The sequence below is a fragment of the Strix aluco genome, chromosome 5, assembly GCF_031877795.1.
Source record: "Strix aluco isolate bStrAlu1 chromosome 5, bStrAlu1.hap1, whole genome shotgun sequence".
In the NCBI taxonomy this organism is placed as follows: domain Eukaryota; kingdom Metazoa; phylum Chordata; class Aves; order Strigiformes; family Strigidae; genus Strix; species Strix aluco.
In genome coordinates, this window is record NC_133935.1 from 16,894,900 (window position 1) to 16,919,539 (window position 24,640).

The following is a 24,640-nucleotide window of genomic DNA, read 5'->3' on the forward strand; positions in this document are numbered from 1 at the left end:
TTTTTAAACCCATATAAAACAACACAACACTAGATACGCTGATTTCAGATTTTCTTCCTGTACCCAGGGTTGTGCAAGGATTTTGTGTTGGCTCTTTCCTTTGTTCCAAAGGTAGGAAGGGCTCCCTTGGTGACCCAGTTCGCTGTGTCCCTGGGCCCTAGTGCTCTCTAGTGACACCACCTTGCCTGGGAATGCTGGGTCCCCTATAAGCCTCTGTAGGGGCTTAATTACAGAGCCTGAACACCCTGTGTGACATTGCTTGAGATCTCATTGGGTCTGTGTGGTTTGGAAAAATCTGCACCAGGCGGGGGAAAAACAAAAAACCAAACAAACCAAACCCAATAATTGCTCCTTGCAACCTTTTTGCTGCTCCCAACTCCTTCACCGTCTCCCATTGTCAGGGTCAGCCTTCTGAAGCAGCCACCTCTAGGGACTTGCATGGGACATGAGAATATCCAACAGAGCCCAGTGCTGCTGCCTTTCTGCAAGGGGACTCATCACAGGGGCTGGTACGTGAGCTTGGGTGGGGGTGCTGGGTCTTGCACAGGGCTAGCTTCTTCCAGACTAATTGCAGAAGATGGCATAACTGCATAGCTTGGTTGTTTCCAATTTATTGTATAGAAACTGTAAGTTACACATTCCAGTAAAAAGGGCATGGTTGGGACACACTTCCCCACTTGGGGATGGTGTGGGAGGACAGCTGCCCATTTGCCCTGTGCCAGATATTGTTCCCTTGGCCATCAGAAGGTTCTAGAAGAGAGAGAAGAGCATCCAGAGTACACACCACAGGGCTATGCAGGGGAAAGAGGGCAAGTAACTCAGCAAGCATCAGGGAGAGAGCTCACCTGGGGACTTAAAAGAGATCAGCAGGTTTATATACACCAGGTAATCCATGGAAGTTGCTGGAAGGGAAACCAAGACTGAAGAAATAGACTCACTGTGCAAAGAGACTTTGTTTTAAAAGTTAATGTGTCTCACCCAATGATTTCTCTAATTAAAGAATTACCCTTTTTTTAGCTTAACAGACTGTTCTCATAACTCCAATTTTATAGACTAGAGGCTGTTTTTGACTTTTGATGTGAGGCAATGCCACCTCAAGGTTCTGGCTGTTTCAGGTTTCTGTCACATATGGCCAAAAAAACCCCAAAACCCCAGGTTCCGGCACAAAACTCACCCTGACCCCATCTGGATTTTCCTGTTGGTTCACATTCAGGTGACTTCAGCTAACAGCAGTAAGACTGTAGAGAAGCCTGAGCAATATCATCCCCAAAACAATATCTGCATCCCCCCTTTCAAAAGACACTAGATGTGTCAATGAAAGAGGAAAATTGGAGAGGAAGAGCCAAAGGGTAGGATTATTTGGTTCCAACAGTGGGCAAGGACTCAGCAAACTACAGTCTGAAGGAAGGGAGGTAATGCTGCATCTGTCAGAAAACTAGATCAAATTCTGGGTTACAGAATTCTGGGTTGCAGGCTGCCTGTGTGCTCCTAAGCAAGTTTATTTGTGGCTGTCATAACAGGACACCCATGGTGTGATGAAGTGTCTACGTGCCACTTGAATCAGAAAATAATAGCATCCCCTCCTTGTCAGACATATCCCCTGCTTCTGCAATTGAGGTATCTCCTTCCTGACCTGAACTACAGTGACGATTTTTTCCAGAAGATGAGAGGAGCAAGGAGCTGTTGTATTCAACACATTACATACTTACAGGCTTCAGAGGCAAAAGCTTAACCTTAGCTGCTCAGAAGGGAATACCTCTAGGCCTCTCTAAGGCATGTCACTGAGTGTTTTCACTGCTTTAAAACTCTGAACTTGTAGATGTTTCCCACCAGATTGGCAGATAGTTTCAGAAATATCATGTATATGTTCAAGAGCTGTCTTGCATATATAAGCTCACTTTTCTTAGTTGCCTTTTGAGGATGCCTAAGAAGCAGACATCTCGAATGGTCCATAGGATACAGATGAAAACCAGCTGCCTTCTCTAGTAGGAATTTGTTTCAAGTATCTTCTTGACTCAATCTTTCTTCACACTGACCTTTCTGAAGCAATGCATGCCTAAACTGCTCAACGCTTTGCCACTTGAAGGAGAAACGACATTTAAGCCAGTGAATCCATACTCAATTAAGAAACTTGAATATACATCGTGAGGGTTGATGTAGCAAGCGTAGGAGACAGAAAAGCTCTGTACTGCGTACTTCAGAAATTAGCTATGCTCATATCTTGTCCTGAAAAAACAGAGTACTTATAGATAGTTGCTGGTAACCATCCATGACTGCTGTCAGGTAAGTGAAGCTTTGTAGTGAAAGCAAGAGACTCAAGGGCAGGACACCGGTCTCATTCTGTACTCTGCCATCCTTCACTGATCTGTGATGATGCCTTTTGGCTTCTCAGCTGGTTCACTTATTAAAACATGGGTAACAGTTACATGTGTAAATGCTCTGCACAAGCTAACAATAAATCCTATTAAAGATTCAGTTAAACTTTGAGGAACTTCCTGCCTTTTTGTCTCTAATAGAGTTAGGATAAGAGGCTCTGACTGAGACCAGAGCGCCATTGTACTAGTTACTGTACACATTAAAAAAAAAAAAAAAAAAAAAGGAGGCATTTTCTTGGGCTGGAAAGCTCTTAATATGAGAACTAAAATAGTTTTATCCACATTTTTACAAAGACAGAAATTACACAACAGCTTAGAACCAAGATCAGACCTCTCCAACTCCTAGAAGTGCCTTTACCCACACAGCCCCATTCTTGCTCACTTTAGCCACAGCAGCAGTGAAGCCCTCTAAAACGTAGCTAAATGACTTGCCATAATCAATCCAAGAACAGGAGCAATAGCCTCAGTCAGACAATAACCAAACCACAAGCAGAAATGCTAATGTATTCACCCCACACAAAGCAACACTAAACCCAGGGCAAACAAACATGACAGTCCTTCAGCCAGGCTCAGAGAGACGCCACGGATGTGCTCAGTGGTACTCAGAGGTGCTCCCACACATGCCGCTGAGAAGACAGCCATCCTCCTTTCAGGCACAGCACCTCAAGTCCTCTCCAGTCTACCCATTGCCCCGGCAAGGCAATAGCAGCCTTCCTTGGCACAGCAGGCTCCCAAGCAAGAGGCAGCCGGGCAAGACAGAGCTTAACGGAAGGGCGTGAACGCTAATTGAATCTGAACAGCCCTAGCCATGCATCACTTCGCATTTTCTCATGTTAAAATGCAACAGCCATTTGTTAGAGCACTCCTAATGTGTTTAAAATCTTTCCATTGACAGCTGATGTTGGTTCTAAGCTGGCATTCTCAAGCAGCCTAGCATAGACCTGAGATGTCGCTCTGCAGACTTCCCTACCCTGAACTCCATTACTGACTGCAAGTATCTGCCCCTCTAACCCCGGTTACTAACTCACTAGTTTCTGAATGCAATACCTAGTTTGGCCAGCCTTGGGAAAAAAAAAAAAAAACACACACAAACAATTGGAATTAAGGATTTATGAACGTTTAGATCAGCAATAGCACCTTTTTTTTTTTTTTAACCTCTCCTTATGGCATAAGGCCAGATGCTCAGCTGCGAACTGACACAACTCAGGGTGTGCCAGTTCTGAACAAAATCCGCAGATTCAGCCTTTTTAGATCCAGAGATTGGCTCAATTTCCCGGCAGAGGAGGAAGCTAAGCCTGGCAGTTTTTGAAAAAAGAGAATACTATGCACCCAGGTGAGACGAAATCAGCAGGATCTGCTTGGAGATGCTGGTGAGCACTGCAATAGGAGACAGACACTGACCCGCAGGACATTGAGAGTGTTACTACACATGAAACTGGAAAAAATGCTTTGCAGATGAAAGACCTTATAAATAATAGAGTGACCAAAACCCCTGAGTTTCACTGTTTATGGATGTGATTTCATCAGCCCTGCCTCTGTTCAAACCCTCAGTCATGTTCTCCCCTCTTTCCATCCAGACTCTCACAGCTCCCTTTCCCCTGGGCACTCAGAGGGTGACCTGGGACACATACATGTCAAAATCTCCAGATGCACCTGAACTCCAGTGCCTCAGAGTGAGGTTTATCTGGGAAATACTGCAAGATGTAAAGCCCCCCTGGAAATAAGAAAAATCACCTACCTAATTTCATCAGCTTCAGTGGCTTACTTCCATGATGAATTCAGTTCATGTCTAGTATATATGCAACACAGGCAGATATTGCACTTCTACAGTAGATCTTAAGCATCTCTCTCCCTACACATCACCTATCTGAGCATTCTCATTACTTTACAGAGGAGGAAACCAAGATCCAGGGAGGATCAAGTAGGATGCCCTAAGCCACACAGCAAAGACAAATTAGCCTTGGGCTTCCTCATATGAAAAGCAACATCAGACCAGGGCTGGGATGTTCTGTATACAGAGTTACAGGCCACTGGGTGAACAGAGCATGAGGGACTGTTGTTATGCTTGTCCCATTCTAAGATTTTAAAAATTTTTTTTTGTTTGTTTTTTTTACCCTACACATCTGCTACAAACCACAGTCAGAGGGGAGTTGGATCTTTGGTCTGATCCAGTACAGCTGTTACTATGCTCCTTCAGTTTTAGAAATCAACCTGACCCCTCAGCATTGGATGCAAACACCGTTAGACTTGGAAGAAGTTCAAATTTAGGACCTTGCTTTAGGAATGTTTTGTATTAAAATGATTTATATAAACACATTCGCTCTTTGGATCTGGCAGCAGCCTGCAATCAGGCCCAGCTTTTCTTAATATTTTGGGCCATAAGCCATCCAGCATGGGGATTTATTCATCTTAACGTGTTTAGCTTTGTAAGCACAATGCAGTAGTTACTGTTGTGCCTCCCGGCTGCTCTTCCATTTTTTATAAATTAATTTTCTCTGCTAACCTACTTTTAATTTTTTCTTGTAAAGCTGTTTTTAGTATTCTCTTGCCTTTTTTTTTTTTTTCCTTCTCACCCCCTCCAAACACTGGGGTAAAACTTCTCCGGGTGCTAAACACTAGTGATTTGAATAGGCTCCAGCTTCTATATCCTGGCTTTGGAAATAATTGTTCCCACTAATCCTTTTGAATGCACTCCCAATTCCATACATTCAAAGAGCTGTCATGTCCCCCCCCACATACACACCCAATTGCTTCTGTTCAGCAATCAGAGATCATGCATCAGCACATTGTAATTGCTGGTGCCAAGCAGTTCTTGAGCCCCAAACCTACTAACTGCTTCTGAGCTATGGATGGAGGCTCCTCTACCAATGTCACTGCCCTTCCCACCTTGTTCTCATCCCAGCTACCTGGAAAAGAAAAATTATCTTCTATTCCAGCTCAGCCCTGCAGCCTGCCAGTCGATTCCTGGATCCCTTCAATTCAGTATCATAAATACACTTAACAAGAGAGTTTAATATAGATTTGGTACGACAGTTATTTGAGCGATACATAATTTATGTTGCCCTGTAGCATAGGAAGCCGTGAGTGGCGTCTGAGAGTGAATGGATTCAGGAAATTTGCCATACAGCAGCACAAACTGCCAAAGGGAGAAAAGATTGGGGAAGAAAAAGGAGAGCGAGCAACCCAAGGAAGGGGGTGTATAAAGGAGAAGAGCTCAATAGCAGGAAAAAATGTGAAAGAAAGACAAGGTGAAAGGCACAGGGTGAGAAAAGACTGGAGAATGAGAGAAGAAGAGGATGAAAGGAGAGAGGAGGAGCTGAACAGAAGATGCAGACAGGGGCAGAGAAGGTCTGCAGGATGAATAAGAGATGAGCAGAAGCATGGAAAGGGAGAAATGGAGAGCAGAGCATGCACACTTGATGTGACAAGCAGGTCTCTGCAGGCTTTGAGTGCTGCAGCCAGCCAGGAAGCAGAACCAACTGCCATGTCAGCCGGAGGGCAAGGGCGAGGAGAGACACCCCAGCTCTCCTGGGGCTTGGCTACCTCATGATTCACCCCCGCTCCTCTCCTCTGCTCCCCCCGCCAGCCACAGCCAGGGGACTGCCTGGCTTCCCTACCCACTTCCAGCCCTTCAGCTCTGCGTGGTGTTAGGTTTTGCTGTTGGCCTCCTGCTCTTGCATGGCCTCATTTCAGGAAGTTGTATGAGGATACAAGGCCAGCCTTCCAGCTGGGTAAATCGGAGAGGCTCTGCTGGCACTCTCACCCAGCTCTCACTGTCATCCCTTCAGCAATACTAGTGTCCCACCTGGGCACTCCTTAGCTCAAGGATGAAGGTCCTAAGTGCTGCACTGTGGTGACATCTCTGCCCAAGAGAGCTCACCAAGTTTGCTTGTGGGTGGTAGATGAGACATAGAAGGCAGATAAAGCAAATGGAGAGTGGGAGTTTGGTGAGACTAGAGAGCATGAACAGTGCTTAGCAAGCACACAGGATCTGTACCTGCCATTTGCCTAGGCCTCCACTTCTGAAGAGGCACTGACTCTCAGCTCCTGGAAGTTACATTTTGGTTGCAGAGCTCTCATCCAAACCATCAGTGTCAGTGAGCCCTCTGTTACACTGAGCAGTGACCTGTCACTGAAGTGTAGGAACACCTCAGAGAAAGATCCCCATCAGGACCAGTCTGTACATGGGGAGAGCCTCAGATACCAGGACAGCATCCCTGATTTATTTTCTGGGATTTATCCAATATGAATTGAAGGCAACACAACCATTTGGCTCCAAACAGGACCCCTTGCAAGCAGAACAGATGGCTATAGTAAAAGGAAAAAACCCTAAGCACAACTGGACTAGCTGACAGCCTCCACAGAGGTGGAAGAGGGGGACTGGACCTGAACACTCAGTTTTCCTTCTGCCTGCAGCATCCATGACGAAGTTTACTATTACTTTTGTTCATGGAATGCAGCCAAGATGCTTGCTGTTGTGCCAAATTGGAGAAAACCAGCCTTGCAGAGTTTGCAATATAGTTGACCAAAGCATTCCCTGTGTGTCCCTTTCTCTTGCACAAGTGTGGCTGTGCACAAACCTGCTTCCTCGCCTGCAAGCTGACAGGTACAGCTCTGTGATGGAAGTCCAGCTCGTGCAGTGGGCAGATGCCTGGTAATTGCTACTATTCCTAGTGCTGCCACTGATGCTGCCTGTGCCTAGGAATGGCATGTAGGCCAAAAATATTAAAATTGGCTCTCTTCATCCCAAGTGAGGTGGTTAGGAGCTGCAGGGAGTTAGCTCCCCTGGAACAGCAGAGTAGCTAATAACTGCACTTAAAAGTAGCAGTATTGATTGAGAGCAGGGCCTTTAATCTCTCTGCTTTCTGACCATAGAAAGGGAACTGTGCTCCTCTCCTACCTTGCAAGATGATGACTTTCTGTGCGCTTCAACCTTCATCAACCGACGTTTACAAAGTACTTCTAAAGCTGCCAACTGGCAAATACTATGGAAAAATACCCTGGCTTTTCCCTGGTGCCTGATGCTGCGTGTGTGCATGCCTGCGTGTGCTCGCCTGTGTGCGGCCGGCTGTTTATCGGCCGGGATCCCCACGATGGGTGTCTCTGCACCTACCCCTCTGAGTGCACAGCCTGCATTCATGTTTCTGTTTTCTCTGGCATTCTCCAGTATTTCCCTTGGAACTAATGGCCAATAATATAGTTTCTCCCCAGACATCCCCCTCTGCCACAGCGCTCCCATGAAGAGGATTATCATTCTCATACTTGTGAGCCTCATGCTGTCCCACTGTCTCTTTCAGGCTGTTGGCCCCTGGGGAGAGGGTCACAAAACCCACAAAGCACAGAGATTTGCAATTAGATCTGCTCTGTAATTTTTTTTTCTGCCCTGAAAAATACAACAGAGAAACTGTAAGTTTTGTAGAAATTGTCCAAGTAGCTTTAAGAAAGCTCTGTGCTACCCTCAGCCCAAAATATGCAAGCTTTGGAAAGAAATATTTAGATGAATCTCCTCCAAAAGTTTTCAGAAAAAAGTAGATATTTCTTGTAAAACTAAATGCATAATAAAAAGCAAAGAATTTCCATTGAAAACTAATTTCAGTGGAAATTTTTCAGGTAGCTTCAGTGAGCTGTGGAGCTCAGCATGCCCTCTGGTGCCAGAGCCAGGTTTTACAGGCCCTGGGACCTGCCAGCTCCCTACAGAAAAAACAGAGATCAAGTTTAAAAAGAAGAAAAAAAAAAAAAATCCCACGCTTGTGGTGATATTCACTCTTCTTTCTGTAATTCCTACAAAAATTAAAAATAACAATAGCAGTGAAAGTAAATATTTGTGTGTGTGTGCGCACTCTTTGAGTAACAATAAAGCCTCTAACTTACAAAACGTAACTGGGTGCCTCACTCGGCCCCTGGAGTGATCTGTATCGCTGTGCCACGTTTACACAAAAGGAAGCAGAAAGGGGATTTGCCTGAGGTCAGATTGAAGTCAGCAGAGTCTTTGCAGGGAAAGAGGCTGTCTCCTATGGAAAGCCAAAACATCCGGAAATTGGACACAGGAGCTGAGCTCCAGCACCAGTTCAGCCAGTGCTGTTGTGACTGGACTGTACTTTTTCAAGTCCTGATTTCCCTACCCTTAAAAAGAGGGCAATAATGATGCATCCCCATCTTGGGAAGGTGCTGCATACTGGTAGGTGCTATTTTCCAGCAGACATGCTGGCTCCACAACAACGCTTGCAAGATGAACTTGGTGTCTGACTGCCAGATCCAGGTTTCCTCTCTTTGACACAATACAGAGAAGAAAAGGCAGCGATCCCCACTCTCAGAAGGGGAACACTTTCACAGTGACCATAAAGACACCAGCTCTAGCCTGATGACATAAATCACTTTGATGAGCCTTCAGGTATGTTCTGTGACTTCACTTATGGCTCCGTTTGCCAAAAGGGAATCATTTAATCTCCCCAGCGATCCCACGTAACCCCCCACAGCTGCCTGGGCAATCCTGCTGCAGGGAAACCAGAGTTGCCTGTGAATCAGCTCCTGAGCTGCAGCAGTTTACAGGACTAAACTTTAAGACAAAGCAAAAGCAGAAATGGTCCTATACTGGAAAGTTGTGCATGCATTGTGACAGCTCAGAAAAAGAGTCACAGCCATGTGTTCATACTCCAGCAATGCAGAGGTTAGCTGGCAACAGCTATGGCACCAGGCATCCCAAGCAAAGCCATCCTCCTGCATTAATTGAAACGCTGGGTCTCTGAAGACTCCTGGTTTGTTTAAGTCTCTTGTTATTTGAGACTCCGGGCTTGCATTCGTAGCTGCTGGACTAGGCAGAATACTCTGTAAGGGCCAAATCCATACAGGAGCTGGATTTCTCTAACTTTAGCTGTCATCATAAGGACTCCTGCAAACTGATTGATTGTTTAAGCTGCCTAAGTGAAAGCTTGGTGTCCAGCTTTCATCATCCAGTAACCTTTTGGCCACATTTGTGGATCTACTAAGTTGACAGAACTTTGAAACAAGAATCACAGTTTTTCATAGGGTTTCCTAGATCCAGTGACTCCACAACGGAGAGCAGTGGCCATCCCTGCCTGTAGTATCATGTCCCAAACAAGGGAATATGCCATTGCACTAATACATACAAGAAAAGACCATGTGAAAGCTTTCTATTTTCATTGCCTGATCATCTGGGACACAGAGCTCCGTATGTTGCAGCTCCGCCCCATTTCACACTCCAGGTAAAGAAGCGTGGGGGCAGCTCAAAAGGAGGATGTGTTTTCATTCAACAAGAGCTACTGACTTGCTTTATTTGTCTCCGCATAAGCAACTGGGAACAGATGTCTCAGCCTCCTTGTACCAGTCACTCATTTAACAAAAGCTCTGTCTTGTTTGTACAGCGTCCTTGTTCTCTCACCCTTAACTCATCATTACACAGAGATAAACTATCAATGCCCAGCCTTGTGACGCTGCAGAGAGGAGGGCTGACTCCTCAGGAATAAGGAAGAAAACACATGAAAGGGGTCAAATCTCAAACCTTGCACCACTTGGTATGGGTACCACTCTGTTGCAACAGGATCATGTGCTTTTAAGCCAACTGAGAGGGGGCAGTACCTAAATACAGGTTTTTAAAACATATTCCCAGGATCAGACCTTTTGCTGGCCTCCTCTCCCCAAGACGTGAGATACCTCTATTCTGCCCCAGACACCAGACAGTAACATTTAGGAAATCTTGAACCCCTATGCACTGCTTTAGAGTCCTTACCAGCTCTCTAGACATCTACTTTTACCTCCTTCCAGTATATTTTAACTTCTACCTTCCACAGCAAGAAATACAGGCTTTGCAAAGGAGCCACTTAACCACAGTCACTTTACTGTTAGAACCCACAAGAATTACATGCTTTAAGGTATCAAAGAAAAAAAATCCCCAAAAGTAATTTCCTACCCCAAGCCAGCCCCTTCTTAGGGCTCACAGTTCACCAATAGTTCAAATTGGACATAGTCCTTCCTGGCTGCTTTTTACTCTGCATCTTTTTCATGTGAGGGTGAATGCTGGCACAGGCCACAACCCCCTTCTGAAATTCAGCCCTAATTTCAGTATCAGACACACAACTACACACAGCATTCTCCCACGATCCCTGACTTCGCTCACACTCCCACCCCAGCACAGAAAAAGCCACTCTTGCACAGTGATGCACAAAGAGACCAGAGACAGCAGCATGAATCACTAGCCATAACCCTCCTCTAGTGTCATACTTGGAGAAAAGATTATCTTTTGTACTTTATCTGGTACAAAAGGACTAAAATAGGACTTCTTACCATTTGATGTAGCACAGTCCTACTTCCAGTATGCACCTGGAGAAAGCTCTTCCACCACTCTGAGCAACAAAGGTCACCTCAGGCCCACACCTGACCCTTACCTCCAGATTTAAAAGGTTATCCATCAGACAGCACAGAGGGCAAGGCTGCTGGTCTTCACTACAGCTGACATGAGGCTGATTACCCAGAACTGCAGTCTGTCTGCTATGTGGAAGCATTTTTCTTTCTTTCTAAGAAAGAAGATCATAGCTTGTTGCAGATATATCCAAATCTTTTGTAGTTGTTGCCTTTGCTGGTGGTTTATTACCAGCTGATGACACTCTGGGTGAATTGAAAACTATCACTCCCTTTTTTAATTTTTTTTTTTCATCATTTGGGTCAAGCAACCAGATGACCTAGAGCGTGCAGTTAGGTTAAGGGCAACCAGGTGATTTATCCCTTGTAAATACCTGTCTTTTTCCATTGACAAAAAATGTGCCTGAATGATTAAAGTTAGGTGTGATGGTTCCCACTCCTTGTCATGGTGTGCTTCAGTGACTGATGTTTTGAAGAAATAGTGTCACTAGTTTCAGAAACAAAAATGCCCCATCTGCTCTAGCATCTTGTGTAAGACAGTAACCAGCAAAAAGTGTTCAGAGGAGATATAAAGCCCAGCTACTGACAATCCTTTGAACGCCAACCCAAAGAGAAGATGTCTCTCTAATCCCCTCTAAGTTTGAGGCTTGTCTGTGCCCTGAAGGAAGAGAATTTAATATTTCTTGCAAAATCCCTGGCTCTGGGTAATCTACATTATTGTAACTCTGGACAAGTTTGTTTTCCACAAAAATACCCAGTATTTTTCTAACCTTGCTGAGCTCTTGATCACCACAAGTATCTTGTGCCTATTAATATCACGAGGTGACTGTGAGGGGAAACTGGGTGCTTTCAACATTTTTGAAACATGCAACTTTGACTCTTTCCCAGGCTTTCTGGATAAACCCCATGGGGAGGCAGCAGCCCATTTGACACAGACAGGTCTGTCAGCTTAGCAATTGTACCAGTTCATGTGGTTTCTCCTGTCTCCCCAGGGCATGAATCCTCAGCTCCGGATTAACGGGCCGATGAACATCAACCACTACGCGACGAAGAAGAGCGTGGCAGAGAGCATGCTGGATGTGGCGTTGTTCATGGCGAACGTCACACAGCTCAAAGCAGTGCTGGAGCAGGGGACTTCCTTCCAGTACTACACCACCCTCATCGTGCTTATCAGCATCTCTCTCTTCTTCCAGGTGATGATCGGGATTCTCCTCATCATCACTGGTAAGGCAGCCACCAAGGCACATCCACCCTTGCAGGATGCTAAAGGGGCAGGGCATCCTGTGGTTTGGCTGGCATGGGGGTGGAAAGGAGAAGCCTCTTCTCCCAAATCATTCCCCCTGGCTCCAACCAGGGCTGCGGGAGGGTTGAAGACAGCTTGACATGGGCAGTGGGGAGGTCTGTGTTACCGTTTTTCAAAGTGGGGAGTGGGTTGGGTTTTTCTCTTGCATAACAGCTGTGAGCACTACTCTTCCTTCACTTCCCCACTGATGAGTCCCTATTGCAGGGAGAGAGCTGGGTTTTGGGCCTCTTGCTGCCCATCCTCTAACGTGCCCTTCATGCAGCTCCTGCAAATACTACATTTTAGCTGTATCTTTTGCCTCACTCAAGCTGGGGCGTAACAGAACAATTTAGGTGGAAGTATTCCCTGTATTAAGCTCACATTTAACCAATCCCACAGTTCTCCCCATACCATACAGACAGTACGTTAACACCAGCATTTCAAACAGGCTCGCCCAGTGTTCCATCTGATACAGGAATTGCTGTATTTCAGCCTCCAACACATGCCCAGTATTAAAAGTCTGCAGAACACTGCCTTTTCCTGTATACCCTATGTGTCTTTTTTTTACATGGGACATGGGTTCGGAGGCTATGGGAAATCCTGTGATGTGTTCCTTCCCCTGCCTCACATGGCACAACCTTTCCCAGTGGCAGCTGCTGCGGCTGGAGCCAGCTGTGAGGAGAAGGGGGACAGGGGACCACAACTGAGGACAGGGAGCCACAAGCTGCTGTTTGCACAGCTTATTGGCCAGACAGCCCCAGTAACTGGAGCGTTCCTGTGTCTAAACTGACCAATGCCCATCAGCTAGGGCTGGTCCCATTCATGTACCCAGATTCCTCTTGGTCTGGGGGCAAGGAGGGGGTTGATAGCTGTGTCAAGGAGAAACTGGCCTCCCAATCAGAGTACAACGTTGCTGACCTTGTCCCCCCACATCACCCAGCCCTCGCTTGCCATGTCCATGCAGTGGGGGAGTCACACGGCACATGTCTGGCTACCATGGAGCAGTAATTTGGCTATTTAGAGTTGGCCCATTGGAGGGCTGTGGCACCTCCATGGCAAAACAAAGACATGACATAAAGAAAAGATATTTTTCCTCTGCTCCATCCTCCTTTGTCATCCTAGGGCAAGCTATGGCCCCTGTAAAGCTCCTGGGACTATTCCCCCAGCTCTGTGGCTGCAGTGCCCAGGGGCACCATGGACATTTGCCAGGCAGAGAAGGCTTACAGGGGCTGGAGGACTTGGAGTCAAGCTACAAATCTCGCTTTCTTTTTGCACTGTATTGCACAGCTCGTTTGAACCTGAATGATGTTGCAAAGCAACCTCGCCTGAATATACTCAACAATGCTGCCACAGCTCTCATCTTCATCACGGTCATCCTCAACATCTTCATCACAGCCTTTGGGGTGCAGAAGACTGGCCTCTACCCTACCAGGAATTTTCGACCTTATTAAGTCATGTGGCAATGGAGTCAGGTAAGAAAGGGGTGAGTTCCCATCACTGCTAGCCCCTGGAAGGTCTCTCAGTGTCAGAAAACATCATTGCAAGGTGGAGAGGGAGAAGGCACAGCTGCACAAATTAACAAAGTCTTTTCAGGGGCATGTTGCTGTCCTACGAGCATCTGGGGCCACTGAACAAATTCCCTCAGAGAAGGAGGATTAAAGACCTTGCTTGATCTTTAAAGCACGAACATCAAACATCCCAACTGCTGAGATTTATCAGCAGCTAGTGGTTTTCAGAAGGCTGCAGACCTCATGCTAGATACAGATAGCAGTTGTGGATGGGACCTAAATTTGGGAAAGAAAACTAGGTGTGTTCTGGGAGGTATCCAAAGATGGCAGCATTATCTGAGCAGAAGAAAAGGAAGGGGCTGGTGAGGTGGCCGTGAAAGAGCTCTTCACAACAGCCAGTGTGCTTTGCAGGGGCTGTTTTCAGAATCTAACTCTCATTTTCAAGAGAGAGTCTTGTGAATAAGAATCCAACCAAATGCTTGGATTCCCAAGTCAGGTCAAATGAGGAAATGACATGTTCTTAGGTCAAAAGTGCTTTAGGTCAAGAAGCAAAGTTCACATCTCTTGCTTACATGACCTGCAACATGTAAACATAGTTTAAATGCAATATACTGCAGCAACAGCCAGCAAGAAATCTTGATAGACACATGGTATGATGAGGGAGGATGCAAAGGCCAAAAGCCTCTACAAAACCATTGCTGGCTTGGAATCCAGAAGGGTGCAAGTGCTGAAGAGCAGCACCCCACACCCATAGGGGTGGCCATGGTGCGGAGTGACCCGGTACACTGTGACTGCTCCTCTCTGCCCGGGCAGTGCAGAGGAGCCTGCTGTTACCTTACTGGCATTTCTTGTCTTCCCTGCAGGATCTGAGCAGCGCGGCTGGCAGGGAAAGCTCTCCTCCTCCATGTTTTCATTGGCCTCACCAGGAGCCCATCGATGAATCCAGAGAACTGGGTTAAACTTTCAAAACTGTGTGCGTGTCATGATATACCAGCCCCTTACCGTAATGCTTTTGCAGTTCTGAGGGGTGAAAACATTGCCTTTCAAAGCTAGAGCAAACTTTGCTAGAGAAAGCTGCAGGAACTGCAGCAGGTACACAATTTCAAAGCACAGTTCTCTAAATCCCATCTCTTATTTTAGTTGCCTGCTTCACATATTCAATATTGGCTCATTTTGTAGAGAAGACTGAATGATTTACTTTGTAGACTAAATAGACAAGAAAAGTCCAGCTTTTTTGTGTCAAGCATAAGTTGCTATAAAGCAATGCTATCCAATAGTTTACCTCCCAAATGTTGGAATGGATTTCTCAAACAAAAAAAAAGAAGTTCTCATGGAAGGATAGAAAACTGTGTTTATGTCAACATAGCTAAAACCAGTTCAAATGTTTTCCCAGTTATTTCGAATTAAATGCAACCCAGTTAAGAAAACAATCAGTTATTTCCAGCATTGGAAAATTAACAATGACAGAAAATAGATATTATGGTCTGATGTCATTGCCAGGGACCTATCAGGAATGATGTCAGAATAGCCTGACAATATTTAGTAGAAAATGAAGAAACATTATACATAAGGAGACAGTCTAGGCTTATTGCCACAATGAGAACTGACAGGTGCATAGTGTATTACTTTATTAAAAAAAATTAAGGTCTTATCACTAACATACATGTTTTTAAATATATGATTTTTATATTGACAATGCTGGGAATTCTCTTGTACTAGACCAATTTGTTTCTGTTAAAAAAAGGTCTTTGAATTAAGATTTTTCAGATTTTTTTTGAAAAAGTTTTCTATCCTAAATTTTTTAGCTCTGTAGTTATGCTAAAAAATTGGTATTTTAATAGTCTGGTGTAAACCTATTTAAAAAATGACATGCTTTTCTGGTTATTAAATAATTTTTTCATTGTACAGCAGAATCAGAGTTCAATATGGATTTTTCACTTTGCATACTCTTTCCATGACTGAGAAAGAAACGTCACAAAAATGTCCACATATTGGTCTTCAGGAGCTACTGGGAGTGTCTGACATTTAAAAAAACCAGATAGGGGCAGATTTAATTTGTACTCTATATTTGACTTTACAGAACTAAATTTCGTTTAAGCCACTCATGGTGCTTTTTTCTGGAGAGGGTGTTTTTTTCTGATCTTGCCCACAAAGGCTGGTGGGTAAGGCTACAGGCCAGCATCATCTAGTATCTGCAAATGATAGTACCTTTTTTGCAGCTGAAGGGAACAGTATATATATTTTTACATAGAAAGAGTAGGGTGGAAAATGTTAGTTATGCATTTACCAGAATTTAAATCAACAAAGCTGCGTACAGTCTGGGATCTGTTTGACAAAGCAGGTAAAGACTCGTCCTCCACTTTGTCCCTGGAGTGACACTGAGTTTGCTGCTTATCTCAGTCCTCAGTCTCTGCCGAGACCAACAGCAAACAGGGATGAGTGTTTCTGGGAAGCCTCTGTTACCCTGCTCTCCTCTAGAAAAAGGCTTCACTGTAGAGGCAGCAAAACTAGCTCCAGCCAATGTAAAACCACCAGCTAAGGGCTTTCAGCCACTACTGGCCTGCTGGGTTCATGAAAAGGTAAAAAATTATGCATCCTGTGTGCAGATCCCAAATCCTGTGACTCATTGCTTCAGAGAGCAGGAGGCAAAGCAATTTGCATTGACGACTGAATATAAAGGGAGGAAAAAAAGAGAAAAGGTTCAGCTGGGAAAGAAGCAGTGAGGTGAATTTCATTTCCAGATCTTAACTTCAACATCACTGCCTCCGAGAGCTGCCAGGTCAGGTAGAGTGGCGTGCGAGGCCTGCCTGAGCAGAGAGGGCTTCCCATCACCCAGCCCAGGCGAGCAGAAGACCAGCAGCACACTGAAATGCTTTTTCCCCTGTCACCTTTAATAATGGTTTCTCATTATAATGGAATCAGACTCATTAGTAACCTTGGCTGCCTTTTTCCCTCTCCATGTCTGACTCCCATTCCTGCCAAGCTTTTTATACTCAAAGGAGGCACAGCTAAAGTGAAAAGGGGCCAAATATAAATCTACATAAGCAGTTGCTGTGAAAGCTGACCTCCCATGTGTGTAGGCTGTGCCAAGTACCTAGCTCAGGTCTAGGCTCTCTCCTGTGGTCTTCTCCAGGAATTGTCCCCTGCTTGCGAGAGGGACCACTTTGTTCTCTGCATTTTCTCTCTAGGATCACATTGCATTTGTGCTTTGCTGGGATGTGTATTTGTCCAATGTTTCTACTTTGTTTCACATGATAAACCCAGGAAGACAGGAGAAAAACTTTTATTGCCATTCCACTTCCTATAGCCCTAGAGGGGACTGAAACAGGTCTCGCTCCTGGCTAACCTTGCTCACTGCACCTCCCACCCACCTCCTGCTGCAGGGCTCTTCCTGGCTTGGGCAGAGTGACCTATCTCTCTGGTATTGCCTACACCTTTGGTTATATGAAGCCAGAGGAGCAACACCTGGTTTCTAATCCCTGCTGCACGGTGATGTGGGTGTGAGTAACACACAGACAGGACTGAGCTCTTGTAGGAAGACAATGTATTTATAAAACCTGAGGGAGAACCAGTATATCCCCCAGCTCTAATAGAAAGGTGGCCCAGGAGTCATTTTGAGGGCACAGAGCCCCTTTAAGGCAGATAATTCAAAGGTACAATTCAGGTTTTTAACACAAGGCATCGTTATCTAAAAAACAATCAACTTCAGACATTTGTAGGCAATGAGAAGTGAGACATTCATACCGGGCAAACGTTAAGACAATGACAAAACAAGTAACATGGTAATTTTCACACAATACATTTCTGTCAGAATAGAAGCCAGCCCTCCCTCGTTCCCTTCGCTGACCTGCAAAACAAGCCTCAGCCCCACAATTCACAGTCCTGAAGATGGAGTCAACATTTGTGGGCAGAGCCCCCTTGCCATGCACCCCACACCTGGGGGCCCAGGGTCCCCAGACTGGCCACATCCTGCCCCAGGGATGGTCTCTGTGCAGCATGGCCCATCATCTCCCCAGATGCTCCCAGCCAGAGAGCTGCCAGAGCAGCTCCCTCCTGCCTGCCTGCCTGATGCACGGGAAATTCCATGCAACCGATTTCCTCCTGCTGTCGAGGCAGGACACAGCCAGGATGCACATGAAGGCCAGGAACTCGGGGTAAACTTCACCACAAACTCAGGCACAGCTTCCTAAAAACATCCTGGTGACAGAAATGACATTGACTGTTGGGGGCAGTCAGTTTCCCGGCCATGGTAAAGCCAGGTTCTCTCTTGCTCTCTGGGAGCTGTGCCGCACCCAGAGGCGAGCCCTCCTCGCAGTGGCAGTGCACGCCGTGCATCACTAGTGATGGGGCGAACCACCTGCCCATCAGGGACCATGGTGGCCTGGCCACCACCCTGGATGGCCACATCCTCTCACTTCATGGCTGCAGGACTACCTGCTGCTGCCGTGCTCCCTGCTCTCCCCCTCCTCATGACTCTTTGGGGAGAAAAAATGCAGGTTGTTTTGGAAGAGGGGCAGCAGCCTCAGAGCAAAGCCTGGTGCCGCTCCTGCAAGATTTGCTGCTGGCCGGCAAGCTGGGGAGTGTGTAGCCCCTTCTCTCCCCACAACCCTCAGCGGTCTCTGTGCATGTGGGCTGGAAGACAGCTTTTGTCCCCGTGGGCTCTCTCCAAGCTCCTCCATGGAGGCTGCCAACTAGTGCCAATTAGTATTAATCACGTTTACTACCCCAATGCTTAAATACCAACTAAGAATTTCCACTGTGCTAGAAAGGGAAGAACATTTGTGATGGCAACTTTGACGGTGGGGATACTGGCCATCAGGAAACTGGACTGAAACCCACTAACTCCTTACATCTCCACCAAGGAGCCCTCACGAGGTAAACAGTTCTGCTTGCCACTGGCCTGAGTTACAAGGCATGAAGGAAAGAGCACACTCACAGCTAAAGCATGGGGGTGAAATCCTCAAATTCTGCTGGCAGTGCTGGAGTGAGGGCTTCACCCTACTTTCCAGTCCACTCTTTGCTGACTGTCCTCTCTGGTGAGGAAGAGGGGTTACTCATATCATTTAAGCCAAGTGAGTTACCTTCTGGATGCACCTAATGCTTGCCAGTGTCTGCAGACGAACAGCAGCTGCTAACTTTAGGTGCTGCAGACCACATCTAAGCCAGATGTGAAAGCACACAGTACAAACAACCCTCCCTCCCTGTGCATGACATAAGGGCCGCCACCAAATCCATCACCTCTCCATCTGCAAAATAGGCATCATGCTGTTCTCTGCTCGATGGGGCCAAAGAGCCGGGTCCTGCTAATGCTTCGCTGCATCCCGGTGCTCGCCCTCGCTGCCAGCCTCTCCCCATTCCACAGGGATTGCGTGACAGAGCCAGTCCAGACAGGCTGCAGAGGCACAGTCCCGGAGCCTGGAGAGCAGCTCACCTGCATACTTGCAGGGTTGTGCCTGTGTTTGAGCGAAGCACAGGCTCTGACACGCACCGAGAGCATGACTGACACTGCACATTCCAGGCAGAAACAGAGCTTATTGCATCATTGCATCACAGGGCTCTGGCCTCCTAAACTCCTATAATACATTTTTTTTAAAAGAATAGACTGCTGTCAGCCTCTTCCCTCTTGCCCCAACTGCAGTGTTTCATTTCTTAGTCTCTACATGGGTAAAGTACTTTCCCTCAATAAAAAAGACTGCTCTGGCTTGGGCAGAAGGCTAAGGCCGCCTCTTCTGAGATATTCTGGCAAAGGCTCTGTGGACTCAGATCACAGCCATCTCTTGTCTACTTCTCGCCACAGCTGCACTGTACAGTGAAACCTTCTGAATTCTGGTTGTCTTTTTCTGACTCCATCATCACAAAATCCAGACTGAGGCAAGCAGATGATTTGACAAGATCTCTATCTCACGTGCCAGAACTTGCATGTTCAGTTTTCTTCTGCAATAGTGGAACTTGATGGACTTGTCAAGCACCACAATTAATAATAAATGAACGCCTATTCTGAATTAGCATCCAGTCCATCAGCGTAAAAAGCAACAACTCAAGTACCATGTCAGCATTGCTTGTATCCTGCATACCTCCATTACTCACTTCTCAACAACTCCCCACAGAGCTGGGCACCATGAGCAGCATCCTGTCATGCTCTTCCCTGAAGTTTGAAATCAAGTAGCAGCCTTTTCAGCACAGTATGGGGACATCGAAGGTCCAGTGCAGAGCACTGACTGTGCTGGGATATCTGGGCTTCTGTAGTCCTCTAAAATGGTTACAGGGGCAAATAATCTTGCCTTACATCAACGGGAGTTTTAGGGGATGAGAATTTCCAGTAGCATCAGGCTGGCTGTGGATGGGGGCTCTTTCCACAGTTCTTAGATCTTGCTGGCATGGGTCTGCCCTCTCTTTTATTCACTCAACCCTTCTGTCCTCACTGTTCCCCGCACTCAGTGCAAGTGCCAAGGCCTGAGGCCACCTCCCCTGTACTGGGCCAGAGCTCCCAAGGCTGTTCCAGAGACGAAGTATCAACAGCTGTGCTGGTTCTTCAACCAAGAAGCCTGCTCTTTACATAAAAGTCAAACTATGACAAGACATAACTGTGAGGCCATAACTTATTAAATTAACCTTTAGCTGCTGCATAAACGAACAGGATTTAGAGAGCAGAATGCTCTGTCTCCTCTTTTTCTGACAAAATCACAATATTTCAACTAATAAAATATTGCCACTTCTTCCCTGCTAGGGTTTCCCTGATACCGTAGGACAAACACACATGTCTGTCAGATAAGGCTGCAAAGTTCCTCCTGAGATGCCCTCCTAGCTTCTCTGTATAACCCCTCCACTATCCTCAGACAGTGGATCAGTAATTTAGGTGGACGTGTAACATCAACCCCTGCCACCTCACCCAGCTGCAGGCAAACGTGGCTCTCATAAGGGAAGTGTACTTGAGTCTCCAACCATGGCCCATAATTTGCTGAATATGAGCATAGTTTTTCATCATGACTAAAGTGGAAAGCACAGAGAAACATCTAAGCACTAGCAGCCTAAAGTGCCTATCAGCTCCTCCACATCCAGATCTCCTTGGGTCAGCACATGGGCATGTGGACACAGTACAGTTCAGAGAACTTATTTTGGTCCCCTGCCAAAAGCATGGATACCGGAGAGATGGGGAAGGAGGGAAAATGGGGAGGGTTGTTTTTTTCTTCTTTTTTTTTTTTTTCTTCAAGTATTGAAAGAGAAGCTGTGTTAAAACCATTCTGGGCTTAGCTGGGATTTGTGTTTGTTTGGTTTGCACCACGCAAGACTCAACGGGAAATATGGCACCTCTCCCACTGTACCATCCGCCAGACTGCATGGCAGGAAATACAAGTCCTTCACTTGTCAACATCTCCCCTGCATGCCCTCCAAGCAAGACACGGATCCCTCGTCTTGGACACAATGGCTCACAAGAGAAGCTCCTGCTCCTCTAGCCTGACCGTCCCTTCCTCAGCTGTGCCGTCCCATCGGAGGGCTCTGGAGGCAGAGGAAGAGTTGGTGTGCTCAGCTGTGTGCCTCGATAAAGTGCACATTGAGATGAGACGGTGGACAGTGCTGCTGAGCAGCTCTGGGGTTGAAGGCTACAGTGTCTTCAGCTGGCGCCGGTTCCACATGCCCCGCTTCGAGTGAAACCAGTGGAAAAAGTTTCTCAGGGAGAGACGCTCCACTTCCAGCCCGGCCTGCAAGATCCTGGCAGAAAGGAGAAGGGTAGACTTAGGGAAGACTTGATCACAGAGATACTGGGGGGCTTAGCCCCAGGGAATCTCTTTTAAGTTGTGCTGCTGTCAAGAGACTGCAACCAAATTGAAGAGTCCAGAATAGCTCAGGGGTATCTCATATCCATAAGCAGGCATCTAATGACACTTGCTGAGTGTTTATGTACCCTTGAGAGCAGGACTGGCCAGGAGTTGCCTGCACACACCAGGCTAGGAGGAAAGACAGCTGGCAACATGGGATTGCTCAGGATGCTAGTCTTTCCTGCAGTCATCTGACAGAAAAGACAGGACAGGCCCCAAAACCTAGAACTACAACCCCAGAGGCCTAGAATTTGTACAGCAGAGATCCCTCATCATAAAATTCTCAGAAACTGTAACTACCTCATGATCCTTAGATGTCTCTCTGACAGTTGCTCTTCTGGGCAATGAGGGATACAAACTAGACCCACTGTGTGCTGCAGTGTTTGAAGAGGACAAAGTCTTCTCAGCCACCAGTGCCTGATCTGCCTGTCCAACCAGCAGCGTGGCTGGAAGGCACCAGGAAATGGCTTCTCTCTTCTTTTATCAGTGACTGTAGTGGCGTATTTTGGGTCTACTCACCTACTAGGTTTGAGGTCAGGACATGCTCAAAGACTCTCCCTCACTGACCAAGCTTATGAAGGCATTAGTCACCTCAATCTCCTCAGATCCCTGTTCCCCTGGTCACTGGTCCTTCAGGATCTAATGGGTCTCCCCTCCTGAGTGCACGAATGATGACAATGGATGCATACCTGTCCAGGAGTTCCCAGTCCTCTCCTCCCCAACGGTCCCGAAACTCTTTTGTGTTCATGCCTCCGATCTTGTCCAGGTCAGACTTGTATATGCCCAGGAGACCAAACCCATTCACCTCCCAATAGCCTGAGGACAGCACAAAAGAGGCACAAGTACATTGGTGCTTTGAACCACTGATGACTCCAGCAGGGCTGCTGGAGTGAGACTCAAGCTACTTTTAGCACAATGTTGACACCAGAGAGTCAACTCAGCACCAAGGCAGAGACAACTGTATTAAAGCTTTGGGAAGTGAGAAAGTCACACAGACAGACAGCATGGGCTGTCCTATGAACTTGTTAGCAAAGACTCTCACATCTCTTGTCTGGCCACATAATATCTAATGTACCTGGACTGTCCCAACTTCAGAGGGCTGTCCCTGTGTCTGGATGGCTCAGGATGGCCACCTCTGTCTAAAGGAAATCCTATGCTCAGATGATCAGTACAACTTTCCTCCCCCTGGCTTCAGTTGGTTTCCCTCACCCTGGTGCTATGAGTTCTCATCAGGACAGGCTGTGCTCTCTAAGAAAAGAGAGAAACAGATGGAAAGGAGTAAAGGAGGGTTTTTTTAACCTCAAATCCAAAGAGAGTCCTAGGAGATGACCAGGAGAAATGTCATATACAGGGCTCTGCTGGCATTTTGATCTCAAATTCCAGGTACCATCCCACGTCTAATGCACTCTCACCTACTGGCCCTGGAAGTACCTTAAACTCCAGACCTTGACAGCACCAGAGGAACAAATCTATGGGTGGCAGGAACCCTCCTTCTTTCCCCATTCCCCAAGGTCTGAGCCAAAGAGGCTCCACTCCCTCTTACCATCAGGCCACTGTGGGGACATGCCGCAGTGCAGCCTCATGACCATGGGTGCAAAGGCCATCTTGCCTTCCACGCAGTGCTTCCGGATTGAATCAATGACTCCAGCTGGGAAGTGGATGTGAAGGTCACACAGGAAAACGATGCTGTGTGGGTCCTGGAACCGACCACACCGGTTGGGGAAAAAAAAGGTTGACTTTAAGTAAGTCTTTCTTGAGGGGCAGGACACAGACATATGGGAGTGAATTAAAGAGCCATTTGTTGCTACATCAGAAACTGAGATCCTAGGGGCTGGCAAAGCAGCCATTGAGTGGTTGTTCAACGATAGGTGTGAAATGCTATGACTATGACCTGGCAGTGCCAGTATCACAAAGCTGCTACTGCTGATTTCCCTCCTGTCTGATAGTCCCAGCAGGTGGACCAAGAACCAAATGGACACAGGCTCCTCAGAATAAAGGGTGAGACCCTTACTCTGGAGGGCTAAGAAACACATCTGCATTTGATCTGGTCTGGTAGGCTATTCCCTTCCCCAAAAAGCAGCGTGCTCAGTATGAGAGGCAGAGGTAGTGCCAGACATACTAGAAACTTCCCTGTCCACCCCAAGGCCTCCCAGGCTTACCGTCACGAGGTCTATTCCCGCCTGCAGCCCAGCAGAACGCTCGAAATTCCCTGTCAGCTTCAAGTACTGATAGCTGGGGGTCAGATGGGAAAGAGAAGTTCAGTGCGTGCAGGCCAGCGAGCACAGAAAGAACCGTGAGCAGCATTACGCCGCAGATGTCATGCTGTGGAGCTGCTCTTACCCCCATGCACCCTTTCCAGAAGGACGAAAGCCTTTGCTGTGTGAATGCACAAGCTCAGCCCTGCTCCACATCCCAGCATGCCCTGAGGGTCTTACCCCTTGTGCAGCAAGGACAGTGCAGTCCCTAGCAAAAGTTTTTTCAGCTCTAGTCTAGCTCTATCCTAGGACTAGACCTGATACTGGGAACCCCTGGCACGTAAAGGAAATGACCAGCCAAGGCTGTGCCATATCAGAGTAGAGTAAGCCAGACAGTTATTCCAGCAAGCAGAGTCCCCAGAAGTCTTCACACTCTCTGTCCCATTTCTCACAGCTTTCTCGTCTTCTTTGTCCTCCTCCTGTCCCATCGCTGCAAGAATTGCTTTCTCTCCTCTCTTGCAAACTTGAACGAAAGCCAGGAGAAAAGAGATGCATCTGGATGGATGACTACAATAGGTATTGCCTCACAGTTTTATAACACTATTATATGCAGTATACGTGTATGTACATTATAACAACAATATATTCAAGTATATGTGCAAGGTCTGGATGGATGTTATCTTTGGGTTTCCAGCTGTAGGAGGCTGTGGTTGGTCAATACACAGAGACTGGCAGATGCGCTGTGTTTGCAAGCATATGCATGTGAGCAGTTTTTTGTGACCAAGAAGTACTCTCACCTGTGCAAGGTAGACCTTTTCAGAGCCTTCTCTACATCCATGTCATCACTGCTGTAGTCCGTGATGATGATGTTGAAGTACGGATCCTTAGTGACTCGGAACAGCTCTTCCATGTCAGAGATGAACTGCAGCACCCAGCGTGCCTGGTTTTTCACTGGTTGTGTTGCAAAACGGAGAGAATCAAAGCAAAACTGATTTCAAAGGTGGTGTGGCTTCTCAACAGGCAAGGTTTCTTGCCTCCCTTCAAACCCCTCTAATCTTACAGGGATGCTGAAATAGGCCCAGGCTGA

General features: G+C 46.7%; 2 protein-coding genes across 4 annotated transcripts in view; one reads left to right on the forward strand and one right to left on the reverse strand.

Annotated features, from left to right (window-relative positions):
• The window catches only part of NINJ2 (ninjurin 2), a 76,703-nt gene extending 61,249 nt beyond the window's left edge, over positions 1 to 15,454 (forward strand). For 2 of the 3 annotated variants that reach the window (XM_074826167.1, XM_074826164.1), the window contains exons 2-4: positions 11,744 to 11,975; positions 13,321 to 13,505; positions 14,405 to 15,454. In XM_074826167.1, coding sequence (XP_074682268.1) covers positions 11,747 to 11,975; positions 13,321 to 13,484 — 393 coding nt within the window. In that variant the 5' untranslated portion in view covers positions 11,744 to 11,746 and the 3' untranslated portion in view covers positions 13,485 to 13,505; positions 14,405 to 15,454. Of the gene's footprint in view, positions 1 to 3,270; positions 3,366 to 11,743; positions 11,976 to 13,320; positions 13,506 to 14,404 lie in introns of all 3 variants that reach the window. The other variant, XM_074826165.1, reaches the window with a different exon arrangement.
• Positions 15,455 to 17,068: 1,614 nt separating this feature from the next.
• Positions 17,069 to 24,640, reverse strand: part of B4GALNT3 (beta-1,4-N-acetyl-galactosaminyltransferase 3) — a 70,064-nt gene continuing 62,492 nt past the window's right edge. The window contains exons 16-20 of the mRNA XM_074826168.1: positions 24,351 to 24,504; positions 23,518 to 23,590; positions 22,902 to 23,055; positions 22,048 to 22,174; positions 17,069 to 21,251 (exon numbers count right to left, since the gene is read on the reverse strand). Of these exons, the coding sequence (XP_074682269.1) occupies positions 21,143 to 21,251; positions 22,048 to 22,174; positions 22,902 to 23,055; positions 23,518 to 23,590; positions 24,351 to 24,504 (617 nt within the window). The 3' untranslated portion in view covers positions 17,069 to 21,142. The remainder of the gene's footprint in view (positions 21,252 to 22,047; positions 22,175 to 22,901; positions 23,056 to 23,517; positions 23,591 to 24,350; positions 24,505 to 24,640) is intronic.